The sequence below is a fragment of the Ostrea edulis genome, chromosome 1 (assembly GCF_947568905.1).
Source record: "Ostrea edulis chromosome 1, xbOstEdul1.1, whole genome shotgun sequence".
NCBI classification, from domain to species: domain Eukaryota; kingdom Metazoa; phylum Mollusca; class Bivalvia; order Ostreida; family Ostreidae; genus Ostrea; species Ostrea edulis.
In genome coordinates this window covers 22046329-22065578 of record NC_079164.1, presented here as the reverse complement: position 1 = coordinate 22065578, position 19250 = coordinate 22046329, and the positions used below count along the sequence as shown (strand labels likewise).

The following is a 19250-nucleotide window of genomic DNA, read 5'->3' as shown; positions in this document are numbered from 1 at the left end:
GAAAATTATTATAGATTTTGCAACCTTTAGGGCTAGTGATACATTTAACTAATACTCAGGTGACTGGTTAGGCATGTGGGCCTCTTGTATTATTTTGTTGTGTTTTGTTTTAAGTTGAGAGAGACTGTCGATGCACAGATTCACTTTTATGTACTTCAGACACTGATTAATGACTCAAATTGTCAATTTATTCATGATGGAGTACATGAATGTCTTTAATGATTAAAAATACACTGTAAACACATGCCCTGTACTGTCTTTTTTTAATTGAATAAGGTTTGAAAATATGGGACGAATAAAAAAAACATAGTTATAGGGACAAGTGGTCCCATGACAAATATTGTTAAAAAAAAAAATCACAGCCTGTCATGAATATGTAAAGATTTTATCTAACTTTATAAGTTTGTTGATCAATTTGCATTCCTGCAAACTTGTAGTTACGTGCAGATTTTGGACAACATTTATGGTGAAGGTCCTAACAGCTCTTATTATTTATATACTAGAGAGGTTCTGAGTTATTATCACTTTCTCAGTTTTCTAGATTTCATTGGTTTGAATGTAAATATCCCTAAATTCCATATTACAGCATGTTAATATAGCATTTCTCTTAAAGTTTCAAATAAATGAGGTGCAAGGAAATTTTCAATGAAACTTTCTTAAAACCAAATTTTAGTACATTTTAGGCCCCCAAGATTGGTGGCATTTTGTTTTTTAGTCTTTATGTTTACTTGATTTCCCCAAGTTTGATCCTGACTATACCTTTAAAACTATACCAGAGATTTTGAAAATGCTTATTTAACTTTAAGGTCATGGTCAAAGATATATGATGTGTCAAGGTCACTTGTCAGAGTTTTCATAATTGGACTTAGCCAAAGTCAGGGGCATAGTGTTTCACAAACCCTTTTTTTTTTTAAAGTTTATAGGACTGAAAATCAGCAACCTGACGGTAATGCTGCTCAATACCATGATACAGGACTGTCTGGTGCACGTGAAAAGTGATTCTATGAATTTAGACATCACTGTGACGGAAGGCTGGTAAGTGTCGGATGGATGAAGCCTGTGATACGGGACTGTCTGGTGCACGTGAAAAGTGATTCTATGAATGTAGACATCACTGTGATGGAGGGCTGGTAAGTGTCGGATGGATGAAGCCTGTGATACGGGACTGTCTGGTGCACGTGAAAAGTGATTCTATGAATGTAGACATCACTGTGACGGAGGGCTGGTAAGTGTCGGATGGATGGAGCCTGTGATACGGGACTGTCTGGTGCACGTGAAAAGTGATTCTATGAATGTAGACATCACTGTGACGGAGGGCTGGTAAGTGTCAGATGGATGGAGCCTGTGATACAGGACTGTCTGGTGCACGTGAAAAGTGATTCTATGAATGTAGACATCACTGTGACGGAGGGCTGGTAAGTGTCGAATGGATGGAGCCTCTGCAAATCTTAAAAGTAACGCTGTCCACTTTGGCAAAAAGATTATGGGTTTGACAAGCCAATTATCTATGAGTGTTCATGTCCTGGTGTCAGTTAGAGATTTATTGAACTGTGTGCTATTATGAAAATAGTCTCTCTTTGAATCATCATTTATATTGATTATTCCTAAAATGTACATAATTTTCATCAATTTGTCATTTATTTTTGTTGTTTATTTCATGAAGTTGCATAATTGTATTTTCAGTTACCAGGTGACATTTGATGTTGACAGTGTAAAATGCCAGGCCTTGCGAAGTGCTCAGACAGTAAGTATTCCTAAAACTTCTATCAGGAACTCTCTGCAGTTATAATGTATTTGATATACTCATAGGATTATCCGTGCCATTTCAGATTCTGGAATGATATTACATGTAATAAAAGATGTTCAATAATTCAAATTGACATAAAATTCTCATCTTGGAGAGAAAGAAAACCAAGTAAAAATTGCTTCAGGTTTAATGATCTTGTACTTTTCAGTAATGTCATCAAAAGCGTTTTGTTTTGATTAACAGACAGAAAACACTGAGCCTTGCCTGGCTGAAGTATCGTGGAATTTGATACACTTGAAAGCTGTTATTGAAAGCAGCACAAAAATCAAGGTTAGCTTAATGTGTCTTTTACAAATTCCAATCAGAAAATGTCAATATTTTATGAATGTTTATAAATTCAAATATTAGAACATGTATCTGGTGTAAGATTTTTTCATTTTGCAAAAAAAAAACCAATTTCAAACAAATACCTGTGTAACTACATTTATTTGGTCAGATCTTAATGCTCATGTGCTGTATGATTGTAGAATAATACCGTAATTTGCTGAATATAATGTGCAGTTGTGTTTGATATGCACCCCCCCTCCCTTTTTGGCCTGAAAATTGGGAGAAAAATGCACTTCGTATATATAATATGCAACAAAAAGTTTTACCAAGCAGTAATTTTAACTTTACACTTTGCGGTAGTTATTTTCATTGAATATTTTTGCAGAAATAATGAACACACACAGATGTGGAATGAATCATGAATTTATTTTATTATACCCCCCGCAACAAGTTGTGGGGGGGGGGGGGGGGGGGGGGGGTATACTGGAATCGGGTTGTCCGTCTGTCTGTCCGTCCGTCCGTCTGTAGACGCAATGGTTTCCGGACTCTAAAGCATTATCCTTTCCACCTACCGTCACCATATCATATATATGGACTACCCATGGGATGAAGATGTTCCCTATCGATTTTGGGGTTAAAAGGTCAAAGGTCAAGCGCACTGGACATCGAAGTAGCAATATGGTTTCCGGGCTCTAAAGCGTTATCCTTTCCACCTACAGTCACCATATCATACATATGAACTACCCATGGGATGAAGATGTTCCCTATTAATTTTGGGGTCAAAAGGTCAAAGGTCAAGCGCACTGGACATCGAAGTAGCAATATGGTTTCCGGGCTCTAAAACGTTATCCTTTCCACCTACAGTCACCATATCATACATATGGACTACCCATGGGATGAAGATGTTCCCTATTGATTTTGGGGTCAAAAGGTCAAAGGTCAAGTGCACTGGACATTGAAGTAGCAATATGGTTTCCGGGCTCTAAAGCGTTATCCTTTCCACCTACAGTCACCATATCATACATATGGACTACCCATGGGATGAAGATGTTCCCTATTGATTTTGGGGTCAAAAGGTCAAAGGTCACGCGCACTGGACATTGAAGTAGCAATATGGTTTCCGGGCTCTAAAGCGTTATCCTTTCCTCCTACAGTCACCATATCATACATATGGACTACCCATGGAATGAAGATGTTCCCTATTGATTTTGGGGTCAAAAGGTCAAAGGTCACGCACACTGGACATCAAAGTAGCAATATGGTTTCCATTTAAATTCTTTAATGGCTTTTTTCATCGCATGGAGATGCTGTGTTCCTAGATACCTTTTGGATCATAATACTGACGTTTTACCTATTACCAACCCCCTTTGGGAGATTGGGGTAAGCGGGGGGGGGGGGGGGGGGGGGGGGGGTATTCTTAGTGAGCATTGCTCACAGTACCTCTTGTTTCATGTTAAAATCATGTAATCTTCCCATGTAATTTTCTTTCAACTGGCCTTATGTTTATTTATTTATAGGCTGTTTGATTTTAGAAAATATGGACTACATGTATCGACCACGATCACAGTGGGACATTTTGATTTTTATATTCCAAAAGTACAAATGCATATCTATACATCTAAAAGAATGGTTTTGGTTGTCACAATTGATCCTAAAGTGAACATTTTTGATAGCATTTTGCATGATTTCATTGTAATTAAATTTGGGAGGACAGTGAAACCTCTCTAATCTGACATGCACTGGGAGACAAATGTTTTGTCAGAATACACAGTGTAAAAACAAATAAATGGGGGGTGGGTGGGTGTGAAATTCAGAATGAAAGTAAGGGTTGGAATGCCCAGTGAAACAGATCGCACAGGTGTCAGATTAGGCAGTTTTCACTGTACTTACTTTGCCAATGTAAATCCAAGTTACACAATTAGGACAATCTAGATTTCAATATTCTAAAAGGGACTCATGGTACATAATTAAAGTAGGTTAGTCCTTTCAAGGCCAGGAATGGTTGCTGCCACACATAGATCCATTATGTACAGAATTGTATATGTACCATAACTGGTGCTGATTAAATATGGTCTGTTGTAGTCAGCAAGACTTCTGATTGAGAAACCACAAGCAATGATGACGGAAGGTAATTAAAGTTAAACTCTTCAAGAACAGAAAAGTAGAATACTTTAAACAAACTTATATTCGCGTGAGATAAATGTGTTTTTGTGAATATTTCACGTCGTGAACCTGTCCCTTAATGTCTCTTGTACTGATTTAAGATTATCTCAGTCGCTAAAATTTATCACTGCGAACTGGTAAATTGCGAAATAAAATCGTAACAAATAAATGTTGATTTACAGTTTCTTGTTTGTCTTGTATTTTATATGAGGTGTTTTCACTCAGTTACTGTACACTGCCAGTATATATATTTTATTTTACAGCTTTCTTGACGAGTTTACAAGATGTCCGCAGGTCTCGCCTTGCCAGTGCCTTAGCTAGAGAAGGTATGATATAACTGCATGACACGACAAACCAACTCAGCAGCTGTATGTACAATATGCTAAAGTTGATACAGATTAACACATAATTTTGAGTTTAGTATTGTTGTTTAATGAGAAACATTGATATACAGTAAAATATTTGTATCTCGAATATGGGTCAACTCGAATACCCCCACTTATGTCGATTGCTTGTCCCAACCGTATTCCCTATATAAATGATTTTCAAAACTCCTGATATCTCGAACACAGTAATCTCGAAAACCTCGCATATGTCAAAGTGTCTTTAAGGTCCAAAGCCCTAATTTCACCTTGTTTATCTCAAAGTGCAGTGAATTTTCCGGTCTGCTAGACCTGGTCTTATTACATCACACATTCTCGCCCGCGGCTACTCACAACCCCCATCATCTGCGACGCTTCCATTTCATGGTTATTTGATATGACAGCTTGAGTATTGTATATACTCTTCGAACACAAAATGGGTAAATTCAAGGCCAATTATACATACTCCCACCCGATATCATGAATAGTGTTTTAATGATTACAAATTTGAATGCTAAACGCGAAGATTTTCAAATAGCACTTGAAGTTAATAATCATGAAAACGATTAAGTATTAAAAAGTTTACGCGTTTTCATCAACACAGAAAATACAGAAACACAGTTCCAAGTGAACTAAATTCGAACAATTACGATGACAGTTGCATAAAAAAGAAGGCACAAAAAATTTTCATCATTAGACATGTCTCAACACAGTATCAAGACAAGCTTTCAAACTCTGGCTGAAACAAAGCTTCAAGCGATTGTCGGTGTAAGAGAAGAACAGACAGTACATTATATAATATTAAAACATTGTTGAATATTGATTGCACATTTTTGTCCTGTTATATAATTATCTTTTTCAATTCATCTTTTTCGATTCTTACTTGATAGGTTCTTTAGCTACAACGCAATAGCTACGCTACATCCCATTCAAGCTTAATAGGTCAATATCGTAAGCATGAGATCTACATAGGTATTATATTTTAGATACAAACTGTGTATACAGTGGAATGTTTATAGAGAAAAAAAGAAATGGAAATGTTTTTCTTTGAATTACTGCGGTAATCATTTTATTATTGGGATAAAAAAAAAATAACAGCAGACATTTCATTATTATTTATAGTGCAAGTGATATCCATCATATGAATATATAGATACAATGGGGAAGTCACTTAAACGAAATAAGAAAAGAAGTTCGGATATCTCGGAAGTTTTGTCAAAGACCCCTGGACTTTGAGAATCAAAATACAGATATTTTACTCTGTGTGTGTGTGTGTGTATATATATATATATATATATATATATATATTTACTCTGTGTGTGTGTGTGTGTGTGTGTATATATATATATATATGTATGTATGTATATATATATATACACACACACACACAGAGTAAAATATCTGTGTATATATATATATATATATATATAAAAGCACTGAAAAGGCCACGACACTGTTGGTTATTTAAAACTCATATATATATATATATATATATATATATATATATATATATATATATATATATAAAAGCACTGAAAAGGCCACGACACTGTTGGTTATTTAAAACTCGAATTTTCGACGCAACCCGCGTCTTTATCAAGAGACATTTATTACATAAACAAATAACACGCAAAAACGACAAGTATCGATAAACTACATTGGTGACAAGAGTGATACACTGTTGTACTGAGTGATAAAAATGGTGGTGGTTTCGTTGTAAAGTGTGTTTACTGTCTTTGGTTTGTACCATGGTCGGGTCGGGATGAAAATAGAATTATTCTTGAAAATTACAGAAATCAGATAAATTTAGAGGGAAAACTTACAAAACAATGTGATTATGGAATAAAATGGTGGGAAGATAATGATATGGACTGATTAAGTTCAAAACAATATTAGGTAGGCCGTACCATTGATTATTATATACTTTCAATTTCATCTCTTCTTTTTTCTTTAAAAGTTTGCGGGCATATATCACACGATATATGCCCGGAAACATTCCGGCCCACAAACGTTACGTCACAACCAATACACTACGCTGTTAATTTTCAAATTTTTCGTGTTTTTCATCTTTTACTCAGTTAAACCAATAAATAAATTGTTAAAATAAAATTATTGTTAGTTTCTAAATGAAATTGAAAGTATATAATAAAAAGGTTATAGACTTTGTATAGGAAAAATGACGACCTCGTTTTTTGTCGCGGACGGACCTCGCAAGCTCGGTCCGTCTACTTGCCAAAAACTCGGTCGTCATATTTTTCCATACAAAGTCTATAACCTATAATGATTCGGATATGGTGAACAGCGAAAAATAATGATTGCCAGAAGAACACGATCAAACAACAAACAAGGTCAATCAAAAGACACAGATCTAGCATTAAAATTAAAATCAACAATCAAATAGGTGAATGGGAGAGAAGTCTAAGGAAAAAGATACAGTATTATTTTTCAAGGTAATACACCTTTCAAGGTCAGACAAATTAAAGCCACATTCTAGAAACCCCGACATTGCAACACAAAGAGCCATGCGAATCTGAACCTATGTGGATTTAGAATAATGTTTTATCATAGTTTAGAGGCCTTAAGATGATATATTAATAAAATACTCGTCTTCAAGGTCAATTCATTTTTTCCTTTATTTTAAAAAGCCGCAATGTCGAGACTAGAATATGAAAGAGAGAGAAAGAGCTATATAAATTCATAATTGTAATGATTTCTTATGATGTTCTAACATAATTGGGAAGTATTGAAGGTCAAACAATAATCGCAATTTTGGGAATCCTCGTTATGGCTAAATAAAGGAACTTAAGGTTAAATAAAGGAACTCCAGGTCAGAGCCTTGAAACTGGGGAAACGAATTGTATTTATATTAATCAAACAAAATAAGATATCTTATCGGGTGAATTTTGGCGATTAGGCTATGGAAACTGATTTTAACTAGGGATTTATCCTGGATTCATGCGCATGAAATCATTCAAATTATTCATTCCACCTGGACGGAATGATTTCAAACGGTGCATCCAGGATATATATCTATATGTAGGACTCCAAAGTGCGATGGTCACACCAAAGTACGATGGTCTGCGCCAAACCGCGATGGTGTGACATGCCAAAGTGCGATGGTTCATTGTAAACGACACAGTGTTTTGGTACAGTGTGTTGTTTCACCAAAATATCAGTGCAAAATCCATGCACAAAAAATAAGAAAAAGAACTTATTTCATTACCATTTAGTTGTCATGTTATTAACACAAAATTTTCCAGCGCGAAATCGTATAGAATGTTTTGTATTATAGCATATCCCAAGAAATTTATCAATTTAATACGTGTATGTCAAAGTAATAAATGATCATGAATTAAAGAATGTTTGGACAAAGATAGTTCGACAACAAATGTACTTCACCTTTCTCACTATCCTCAACAGTGTAAACGGTTACCTTGCTATTGTCCATGTAACATTTCTTCGGTTTTATTTTGAAAGACGTTTAGAATGACATCACAATGATGTGGCGTCACAAACGTTACTGAACTCTGCACCATCGGACTTTGGCATGACCATCGCACTTTGGCGTCCGTAACGTTAACAAACTATCGCACTTTGGCGCAGACCATCACACTTTGGAGTGACCATCGCACTTTAGAGTCTTACATATATATATATATATATATATATATATATATATATATATGTATATATATATAATGTAATATAATTTTTTATTTTTTGATAGAGAGATTGCCCAGGTCAGACCTTGCCACCAACATTCCAGTAGAAAAAATGATTCCCAATGTAAGCAACATTGTTTTTGCAGTGTTTTATCTACATGATTATTAAATAAGATGTTAAAGTTAAGAAAAGTATTCTCTCAGTTCACAGGCACCAATTTATCAGACTGAAAGACACTGCTTTGCTCAATTTTAATGATGTTTTAGATGAAAGATAACTTGAATAACAGTATATTAGATTTGAACAAGATGTAATCTCTCAATTGTGGCAAATTTAACCTTGGTGAATGACCTTGATCTTTATCAAATAGGTTTGACATTGACATTTCAGTTCATCAAGCAAGACATTATATTTCAAAAGTTATGAAGAAGTTGCAGACAGACAAAAAGACAGATTTAAAATTATATGCCCCCAACCCCACCCCCAATCTATGATATCAAGGTATGAAAATAAGAAATGTATACATTAATCTTTTAGATACAAGAATATAGTGTATGGAAAAAAAACCCAATTATTATGAAGTTCATTGTTAGTTTCTTATTAGTCAATTAATTTTTAAGAAAGAAATTAACTCATTCTAAAATGGAGAGTAAATCAAAAGAAAAGTCTATGGCATTTTTGGCATGGGAATCTGAAGAATAATTTTTTTGTAGCCAAGTCCTTACTCATTTCCTGACATCATTTTTGTTGTGATAGTTATCAGCTTTGTCCGTGGATTGAATAGAATTTTGAATTTCCAAGCCTTTAGTCATCAGTCAAATACACAGAATATATATAATTATGTATCTATATACATAAAAGTTTAAAAAGGGAAACCATCATTTTAAATTCTTGGTTTTTCTAGTTTATCTGTTTAAAAGTTGCTGAAATTGATGAGAATTGACAAAGTTACTTCCCGTTTCTGTGATGTCATTGGAGACACCAGAAAATGCTTAGTAAAGTAATAATAATGAGATTCAAGGACATATAGTTTAATTGCAGACTCCTTTTACTTTAACCTTGGCCATAAATTATGAATGGATGGTGATAGGGGCTTTATATTTCACATGTGCATTCCTTGTGACAAGACCTTTCTTTAGGTACCAATTTCATTGTACTTTTGACCTTGGAATTTGACCTACTTAACCTTAGCCGTAACTTTTGAATGGTTGGTGATAGGCCTTTCATATCTCATAAGTGTATTCCTTGTGACAAGACATTTATTCATGTAGCAATATTTTGTGACCTTGACCTTGGAGTTTGACCTATTTTTTAAAAAACATTAATCTCTGCCATGCCCTTTGAATTCTGAGTATTTGGGCTTTTCATATTACACATGTGTATTCCTTGTGACAAGACCTTTTTTTTTGTACCAGTGTTTGACCTCATGCATTTGACCTTAGAGTTTGACCTACTTTTTAAAAACTGTAACCTTACCCATTAGCAACTTTTCTGCCATATGGAGACATCAGTGTTTCACAAACATGTCTTGTTATTTACAGGAGTTAGGTGTAGATGTGACGGATTTACATACTGTGATAGTCAGAGATAACAAACAAAGGTAGGATATGAGATTGTTTTATATAAAGATGTAACACAACAGTTTAGTAATTAAAATTGGCTGATTTTTTATAGATCATGTAATAAAATGGTATCATCATATTTTATTTGGGCTCAGTTATTGTGGATTTTGTGGTGTCTCAGGAATTTAAAACTTTAATGCAATACACAATTTTGTAGAATTGACATAATATCTCAATGTTTAGACACCATATTTATAAAAATACATCTTAAAGTAGGGGTCTAGTAGCGTGACGTCATGTCCGGATCTAACTCCGGTATTGGTTCACGTGTTATTATTATTGGGTGGATTTATACTGTTTTTTACATTTACCTGGATGTTTTTTAATTTAGTAAAATGAATACAATAACACTCCATCACCTATATTTAAGTAGACTATGGCTCCAATCTTTTTTCCATTTTTTTGTCATCTAATTCACACATAAAACCAGAGGTACATATTTGTTTAATTGATATACAGGGGTATTACATGTTAAAATTATCTGTAAATTAAAAAAAAATTCATGATATGCAATCATGCACTTGTGGAATTAAATAAAACAATTCTGCACTTGTTATATATTTGTTATCTTGTTATATATTTGTTATCTTCTATTATGTGAAAATCATCTTCAAAATGGCTATTTTGGCCAAAAAATGTAAATATAAATTGAGATGCTGTGAAAATATTATCCTGAGAAAGGGCAGTTTTTTAAAATGTATTTTAACAAGCATTCATATATGAACATAATATGTGAGATTGAATGAAAAATCACAAGTCAAATTTTTAAAATATTCATATTAGTGGTGTTGCAGTGCCGTATTTTTGACTACCGAGGGCCTGTATTGAGTTCAATTTTGTACCACCATTATTAAAAAACATGAAAGTATGTTAAAATTTCACTTTTAATTATTTAGGTAGATATATTTATTTCATATTTGAGGAAAAATATTGCAACATCATACCTCAAACAAAATTTTATGGACATATTCTAGGACTTCTTCAATGAATTCTGATGTTGCCGTTTGGCAAATGGGGGTACATGTAATAAATATACCATAATTTACTCATTATACTGACAACCCCCATTTTTTTTGTTTTTATCATACCCTCAAATGAACAATCTAAGTATTTAAACTCAAATTTTTGAGAAATCACAAGCAGGTCCAGGACTAGGGACCTACCTTAACGAAATGAAAATTTTGGCAAACCACAAAGACTTCCACACACACACCCCTCCTTAAATTTAATGATTTCACAAGATTTAATTGATTTATTTTGCAGAACGCTTAGTATAAGTTTGAAAATGTTCCATACAGAATTCTTCAAAGGAAAGAGTTTACAGGAAGTTAATACTAATGGCAGTGAAGGAGCTGTCCTTAACATTATCGTAGATGGTAAGTTTCTGACCTTCTCTAGAGTGGCTGTCACACTACAATGTAGGGTATTAACACATGCCAATGTATGAAAAATAAAGCAATCCCACTGGTGTGAGTTGAATACTTTAGGAATAAGTTTTTGACAAGTTTTGAGCATGCTGAGAAATACAATGGTGTAAGTTTTTGTACGCTAAATGCGAACCAAAATTTTGTAGATGCGTAATGAAGATATCTGAGTGTATACTGTTTATAAGTTAGTCATAAGTTCACACGGTGTCTCATTACCGGACCATTGACACATGTTGACAACGCGCTAGGAATTTGTATAGCATACGTGTAGGTATAACTCACGTCTAAGCTACTGGCAATATATTTCTAACTTATCTGTAACTTTATATAGGACGATTACATGTATGGATGTATTTAACATTTGCTTGACGACCTAAACTACCTTCATATTTGGACAGTACACTGTGTATGTAATTTTTACGTTGTATTTATTCGATAGTCGTTAAATTTCATTTTTCTTAAAAATGAAATGGGACACCCTGTTCTAGTACTTTGCAAAGATAAAAAAGATGGAGTGTTCAGAGGTGTGTTGTCCTAACCATGTTGACATCTTTAATGACTTGGGCTGAAAAAGAGCTGTCGTTTTTATATCTCATGTCACTTAATCACCTAGCCGCAGAACTGTAGCTCTCTGATCCGTCCCAATATTTTATCAGAGAGCTACAGTTCTGCAGCTCTTAATCACCAAGGTGTGATCCAACATGCCTTTAATGCTTGTTACATAAGTTTAATAAACATGCATTCCACAATAAGTCAAATATGCTTGAGAGATTTTGTGTACAATCTTTAATGAGCTTGCTGACATTATGCATACGTTAGAGGAGAGTTGTTGATAAGCTATTCATATACAGGTGACTCTCGATGGCTTGAACTTCGATCTCTCGAAGTGAAATCATGGTCCTGATTTTTTTTTTTATATAACAAAGCAAATTTACTATCGATCTCTCGAATATTTGATCTCTTGAAGTTCTCGATCTCTCGAAATGATGTTGGGTCCTGTAAAACACATTTAATTGTTTTTCACTCTCAATCTCTCGAAGTGGTGGTAGCGTATACCCACTGTTACCCAAGCGTGTAATAATTTCCGCATGGGCCTTACCTGGATTTTGTTGAATGCCAGAGGGGTAATTAGGTGTTTGTGAAGGTGACCCACTTGAGTATATAATTGGCTAATTGGTCAGTTTACACCTTGCACTGGGATTTTGTGTTGTGATGATTAAAATTACATGTAATCCGACTGTGAATAAAATCTATAATTTGTTTTAACGTGACGAGAGAGCAAGTTTTATACGTAATTTAGAGATCTACAGACTGTTAAATTTCTCAAGTTTGTTCTTTGTGTAAAGTTACTCTAACATCGTTTTACTCATTTGTTAGAATTTTTACTTTGAGTAAAGTGACATAACATTGTGCTCTGTTTAGTTTGTGATAGTAAAGCTTCATTGGAACTTGTTTTGTATGCCTATCTAAGCATGATTAAAGAACAAATAAATACATAAACTTTGCAATATTTTTATCAATGCAAAATAAGGTTTTTTATTTTGATATCAAATTAACTACCTATATACAAATATGAAGGAAAACATGCCAAAACGATATGATCTTGTTGGTAAACATTTCCGGTTACTGTAAAATCTTAACCATACAGGCGGAACTTCAATTTCCAAATTTCGAACTCTCAATTTCTTGAAGTTTTATCAAGGTCCCTTAAACTTCGAGTTATCGAGAGTCACCTGTATTAACATTAGGTTTGATATTCGTTATGTGCATTAGTATAATGCTATCTATAATATATGTGTCATAAAAGTGTATTCCAGCCTATTTGACAAATTTTCGTTTTTCAGTTTAAGGGGTTTGAAACATTCAAAGAGAGATTGAGTGAATGAGAGAAAGAGATCGAAAGATCAGACTGAATCTGACATAATTATGATTTTAAACTGAAAATGCTAGTCTTACCAAACTTTAATGTACTGAACCTTTTTTTCCCCCTAGACTTTCATACAAAATCGCCACAAGCTAGATTTGCTGATTTACTAAAGATGAAAATCAAATGCAAGGTATGCGATCTGTAAAATCAAGATTTATGCAAAGTTTCGTCCATTCTTTCAAGTTTACGCCTACATATGTGTTAATTTTCAGTTAGGGCCGGATTCCATCAACAGCTCTCTTGCTGTGAATGGGGGTTACTTCCATTATCATCATGATGAAGTGCAATATTGGAGCAGTATTGTTTCCCGTTTTTCTGAGGCACAAGCCACTCCCCAAATGCCTGTGATATCCAACCAGTCCATTGAACCGTCACTCTACAGGTATGCACATTCCAAACAAAATTCGCGGTAAGGATACATAATTATGGTAATTTCTGCAGGCAGGTTAGAATATGTTTCTGAATATTTTCACGTTTTATTTTTATGTCCGACTCTGTTTTTAGACAGTTTTTAATTTCATGTTTTTTTTTATGTTCTATAAAGATTGGTCAAACTTAGGCTCTATTCACTGGAGTTTAGATTAGCAGTGAAAATAGCAAAAATTCAACTGAAACCAAAATAAGGTTGTACATGTATATGATCATTGTGGCGGAGGTGATATAGTGATGCAACATTGCGTGTGTAAGTGTGTGCGTAACACTGATATTAGATGTATCGGGTTCGAGGTTGCGTTTGTAAATAGAAATGATGATTGCTACGTGCAGACATGTTGTCTAAGAGGGATTTCACCATTGACATGTTCTTTTTTGTAAGGCTTATGATGATCTGTGGATTTCAGTCATTTTTCTCGTAGCGTACAATCCAAAGTGTGTCGTCTGTGTAATATGTAGCTGTTATATTCATTGTCAATACACTAGAAATGGACAAAGAGTAGATATTAGAATGTGGAAAATAAAGTAGCAACACTGTTTCAAATTTAAAATGTACTCGCTTTATCAGATTCCCAATTCAAAGTTTTTTGGGTCACTAGAGTAAACTCAGATGACCTATTGCAATTGGTTGTCGTCTGTCATGGTGCGTCCGTCGTACGTTAACAATTGAACATTTTTAACTTCTTCTTGATAGCTACTATTCCATTTCTTTTCAAATTCGGTATGAAGCATCTTTGGGACAAGGGGGACATAAATTGTAAATTTCAGGACTCCTGCACCCCTGGGGCTTAAGGGATGGGACAAAAACTGCCAAAAATTGACCAATTTTCAAAATTTTCTTCAACCGCACATGTGTAAGAAAATCTAAATGCATAGTGATATAGAGTAGGAAGTCCTCTACCAAAATTGTAAACTTCATAATCCCCGGGGTAGGGGTTCTTACCCCAGGGTAGGGCCGAACTTAGTATATATTGTTTATGTATAAAACACATAAATAACATCTTCTTTAGTGCTATTGAAACTATAAATGGATATTTATAGAAAGAGTAAGTAGTCTTTTACCAGAATTGTAATTTGATAACCACCATTCCAATTCTTTTCAAATTTGGTATGAAACATCTTTTGGAGAAGAGGGACATAAAGTATAAATTTGAGGACAGGGATTTTTTTTCTAGATTTCATTGCCCTTGGTACTAGTGATACTTTAACTAGTACTCAGGTGACCAATAAGGTATGTGGGCCTCTTGCTTGATAAAAGGTAGACATAACAATTTGATACAATCAATTAATGATGGTGACTTGAAATATTTTCACTTTAAGGAAGAAAATTCAGGACTTGATGAGCAGTCGAGAGGTTGCCTGTGTTGTTAACCTGCATGATGTATCTTCTGCCGTGTCGTCTGCTGTCTGTACTGGTCTCCATGTTGGTGTTCAGTCCACCCAGTTTTCTTTTACTGTCTTTCCTGGAGTGACAGGTTAGTCTGCTGCATGACGAAAACATTGGGGGGGGGGGGGGGGGGGGGGATTATACTGGATTATACAGTAGCTTCGATGACAACCCATTGCCTATCAACAATATCAAAAGCATTTGTTTTTCTTTTAAATATGAAACAGGGAGTGTGCCTCAGGACTTCTCCTGTCAGTTGGAGGTACAAACAGTCTACTGTCAGCCCATGGAGAGTACAGTAACACCAGACACACTGAATTCACAGTACCATTACTGGGACCACCCCATCTACACAGACAAACTACTGGTAAAAGTAAGTACTAATACTACCCCATCTACACAAACAAACTACTGGTAAAAGTAAGTACTAATACTACTCCATCTATACCGACAAACTACTGGTAAAAGTAAGTACTAATACTACCCCATCTACACAGACAAACTACTGGTAAAAGTAAGTACTAATACCACCCCATCTATACCGACAAACTACTGGTAAAAGTAAGTACTAATACCACCCCATCTACACAGACAAACTACTGGTAAAAGTAAGTACTAATACCACCCCATCTATACCAACAAACTACTGGTAAAAGTAAGTATTAATACCACCCCATCTACACAAACAAACTGTACATGCCATTCAAAGAAATGCTATTTATTTACATGTACATTGAAACATGAATCTATATTTACATCAGATATTATATTCAAATGTTTTATTCAAGATTATTGAATGAAATATCTTGCACTTATTTTTTTCAATATATCCTGTATAAGGGCAATTTTGATACTTTTTTGCAAGAGTCAAACATAAATTGTATTAAATTAAAAGAATACTGTGTGCGTAAATTGTAGATGATGAAGTCCGGGAGTGATGTAGAAGTGACTGCCACATTGATGAACGGACAATTCGAATGGTCCTCCAACACAATTAATGTTGTACTAAGCTTTCTCAGTTCCCTGCAAAGGTCTCGCTCTTACTCAGGGGAGATAATCCTTCCAAGCACTTCACACAGTGCTGAAAGATCAGGAAAACTGTCTTGGAAATTTCCTACAGATTTGAAAACTACAGCAAAATTTGAGGCAACTAACACTAATTTGTTCATCACAAATAATTACAAAGGTGAGGACTATACATACATACTTATATAGAATGTGTTTGCGATATAAATGTTAGGTGAATAAATTTGCTATTTCTTCTGGATAACGCTAGCCGTGAAATAGTTTCTGAACTATCTGCCGTAGGGAAATAGTCTCGAAACTATTTACTGGATGCTATATTTTCCTGCGTTTTCTTTTCTGTGACATCAAAGTCTGATAACTCTTATTAGTTTACCACTCGGATCACCTCGGTCGATTCCATCTAATGCCGAATGTTAGTTTACTTCACTTTGGTATGGTTGTCTGACACAAGGAAAGTCTACTTTGGTATAATAAAACACCTATTTACTGACTATTCGGACAATAGCAAGTTTATCGTCCCCCAAGACAGCAACTATTTCCCGAGACTGTGCCTTGGGGAAATAGTTGCTGTCTAGGGGGACAATAAACTTGCTATTGTCCTCATAGCCAGTAAATAGGTGTATAATATATATATATATATATGCACCTCCATGAAATGCATCAAACAAAATCAGATCAGAGAGAGAGAGAGAGACCAACATACATACATGTACAGGTAACTCTCGAATTATCGCCACTCAATTCATCGCCATTTTCGTTATAACGCCGCATTTTTCTAGGAACATTTTTCCTGTTACTTAAAACTCTCGTTAAAATGCCAAATTCGCTATCGCCATTTGCCACAGTGTTTTCATTACAAAAGTCTATTTCAACATGTTAATTATCTCGATAAACCGCCATAGGTGCACATGGTCAGTGAAGCAGTAAATTGGTCATTATCGATCTCCGGCGTACACCTGGACAGAAGGATCCCAGTAATCGCTGTTTTGAATAAACAAGAAAATTACTTGAGATAAACTGTAGTCAAGTTGTTTATACATCATAGAAACACATTTCAATTTAGCTATGTCTTCGCCACGAAAGAGGGTCCTGTTAAATTTCAATGAGAGAAAATCATTACGTACCAAGGACATCATCAAAAATGTACCCATCAGGATATTGCAAATCATTTTTCTGTTTTATGGGAAAAGTCTATAAAAAGAAGGACAGTGGGCGACATCTTAGCAGCAAAGGATGCAATTCTTGCAGACCCTGACCCAATCTCTGAAGGCTCGCCTGTCAGGAAACGGCACCGCGGTGCACTTAATACTGACTTAGAAAAGGCGTTTATGTGGTTTACGCAAGTCAGGACAAAAGATAACTCTTACATATAAAAGAACGGTAACTCTATTTCTTCAAGATGGCAGTACAATGTCATTCAATTCATCGCCAAATTCGTTATAATGCCATAATTTCATAAGAACAAAAGGTGGCGGTTTATCGAGAGTTGACTGTAGTTGTAAAAAATTAGTCTATGAAACGTGGTTTATAATTTTTTTTCAATTGTAGTGGGTTTAATGCTGAGGATTGACAATGCCGTTATTTGTAAACAGTCTTCACAGACGGACATAGCCATAGAGGGGGTCAAGGTCATCCCCATTCAACTCACAGCTCGGGTCAGTATGATTAATGTGGAATCAGAAATAGAAATATTTGGAAAGTCGGAATAGTGCAACAGAGAAATCTGAAATGGATGGAAAGTGGAGGATATATACAATAATATTTTGAAATTAAAACTTTCAAATTTACCTTATTTAGTTAAAAATGCATTTTAGTAGGCTAAGAAAGTATTCTGGAAAAAAAAATGAAACTCCTGCTAGACTTCAACGCACGAATTACAGATCAACAGTCGACACATTACTGTATCTACTCGCCTATAAGTTGGATTTTTGGGAGTTTAAAATTGGTCCAAAACTCTATATTCGACTTAAAGGCGAGTACTAAGAAGATTAGCATTTTTCTGGACAGGGTAATGTAGAGTATTTTTTAAAGAACTTCGTACTCCAACAATTATCATGATTAACGTTGACTGGACATATTATATTATTCAAGTATTCTAAGAATATATGCATAAAGTACAAGTATTTACATATTTTAATGATTTTATTCATCGTAAGTGTATAATATTGAAATTGATTGGTTGAGAAAATGAAATATCAGCGCATTTCACAAAATATTTCTTGAAACAAGTGATTCTTGAAAAAAATTATACCGACTTATAAGTGGGTCTATGGCAAATCCCTCCAAAATAGCCTACAAAATGTACAACCGACTTAAAAGCGAACCAACCTATGGGCGAGTATATACGGTAATTAGCTACTGACGCTACCCAGCTAGGCAATTAGATTTAAAAGGAATATACAATGTACAAGTATTACTGATATTTATATTTTCATGCATGTTTCCAAAGGAAGTCAGCCATTGTGACAATGTGTTATTCCTCCTTAAATCATTCAACATTACTCACTCATAAAGTTTTATTCCTAATGGAAGCCTTGTACTATTGATATTTAGTGATGAGGAGAAAAGTACAGAAAATTAGTAAAGCATGGCTATATAATGAAAGACATCGAAATTGAAAGTAAATTCAAAAACAAAAATGTTAGAAATTTTATTGAGTAATGTTTTACCCTTAATTACAAAACCAGAAATTGCCACACACATACAGTAAGCAAAGGTTGCCATCCAAACTGATTCTTTTTGACTGTAATTCAGTACATACCATTGGAAAGTCAATTTGATTTGTTTGTAGCCTATCATCTCCATGTATATCTCCAGTTTATCGTGACGATTTATCAAAATACTACAGAGTATGGTACAAAATTTAGAGTTCATTCTTAAAGTATTCTTGGTATATATTGTCAGAGTTTTACTGCACTACTTCACGGATTATAAAGCGTAAACTGACCCAAACCAGGTTATACTCGTATAACTTGCCCCAGAATTAAAGTCGTTCCTTAAATATCTTTATTAGAAAATTGTACAGAAGATTAGCTTAATGTGCATAATTCTGTATATTGGGTAATGTTGGTGTCAATTTAGTGGATTTTTCTGGAAAAAGTAGTTGGCACTTCAATTTGTTACAGACTTTCATTTGACGTGTTTATAATTTGTATGAAGAGACATTT

General features: G+C 34.6%; 1 protein-coding gene across 2 annotated transcripts in view; it reads left to right on the top strand.

Annotated features, from left to right (window-relative positions):
• Positions 1-19250, top strand: part of LOC125663697 (protein hobbit-like) — an 84359-nt gene that overhangs the window by 30987 nt on the left and 34122 nt on the right. For both annotated transcript variants that reach the window (XM_048896026.2, XM_056153061.1), the window contains exons 5-18: positions 917-1035; positions 1684-1744; positions 1991-2077; positions 4157-4202; positions 4501-4563; positions 8327-8385; positions 9804-9862; positions 11148-11260; positions 13304-13368; positions 13451-13620; positions 14991-15145; positions 15285-15430; positions 15976-16243; positions 17632-17738. In XM_048896026.2, the coding sequence (XP_048751983.2) occupies positions 917-1035; positions 1684-1744; positions 1991-2077; positions 4157-4202; positions 4501-4563; positions 8327-8385; positions 9804-9862; positions 11148-11260; positions 13304-13368; positions 13451-13620; positions 14991-15145; positions 15285-15430; positions 15976-16243; positions 17632-17738 (1518 nt within the window). The remainder of the gene's footprint in view (positions 1-916; positions 1036-1683; positions 1745-1990; positions 2078-4156; positions 4203-4500; positions 4564-8326; positions 8386-9803; positions 9863-11147; positions 11261-13303; positions 13369-13450; positions 13621-14990; positions 15146-15284; positions 15431-15975; positions 16244-17631; positions 17739-19250) is intronic.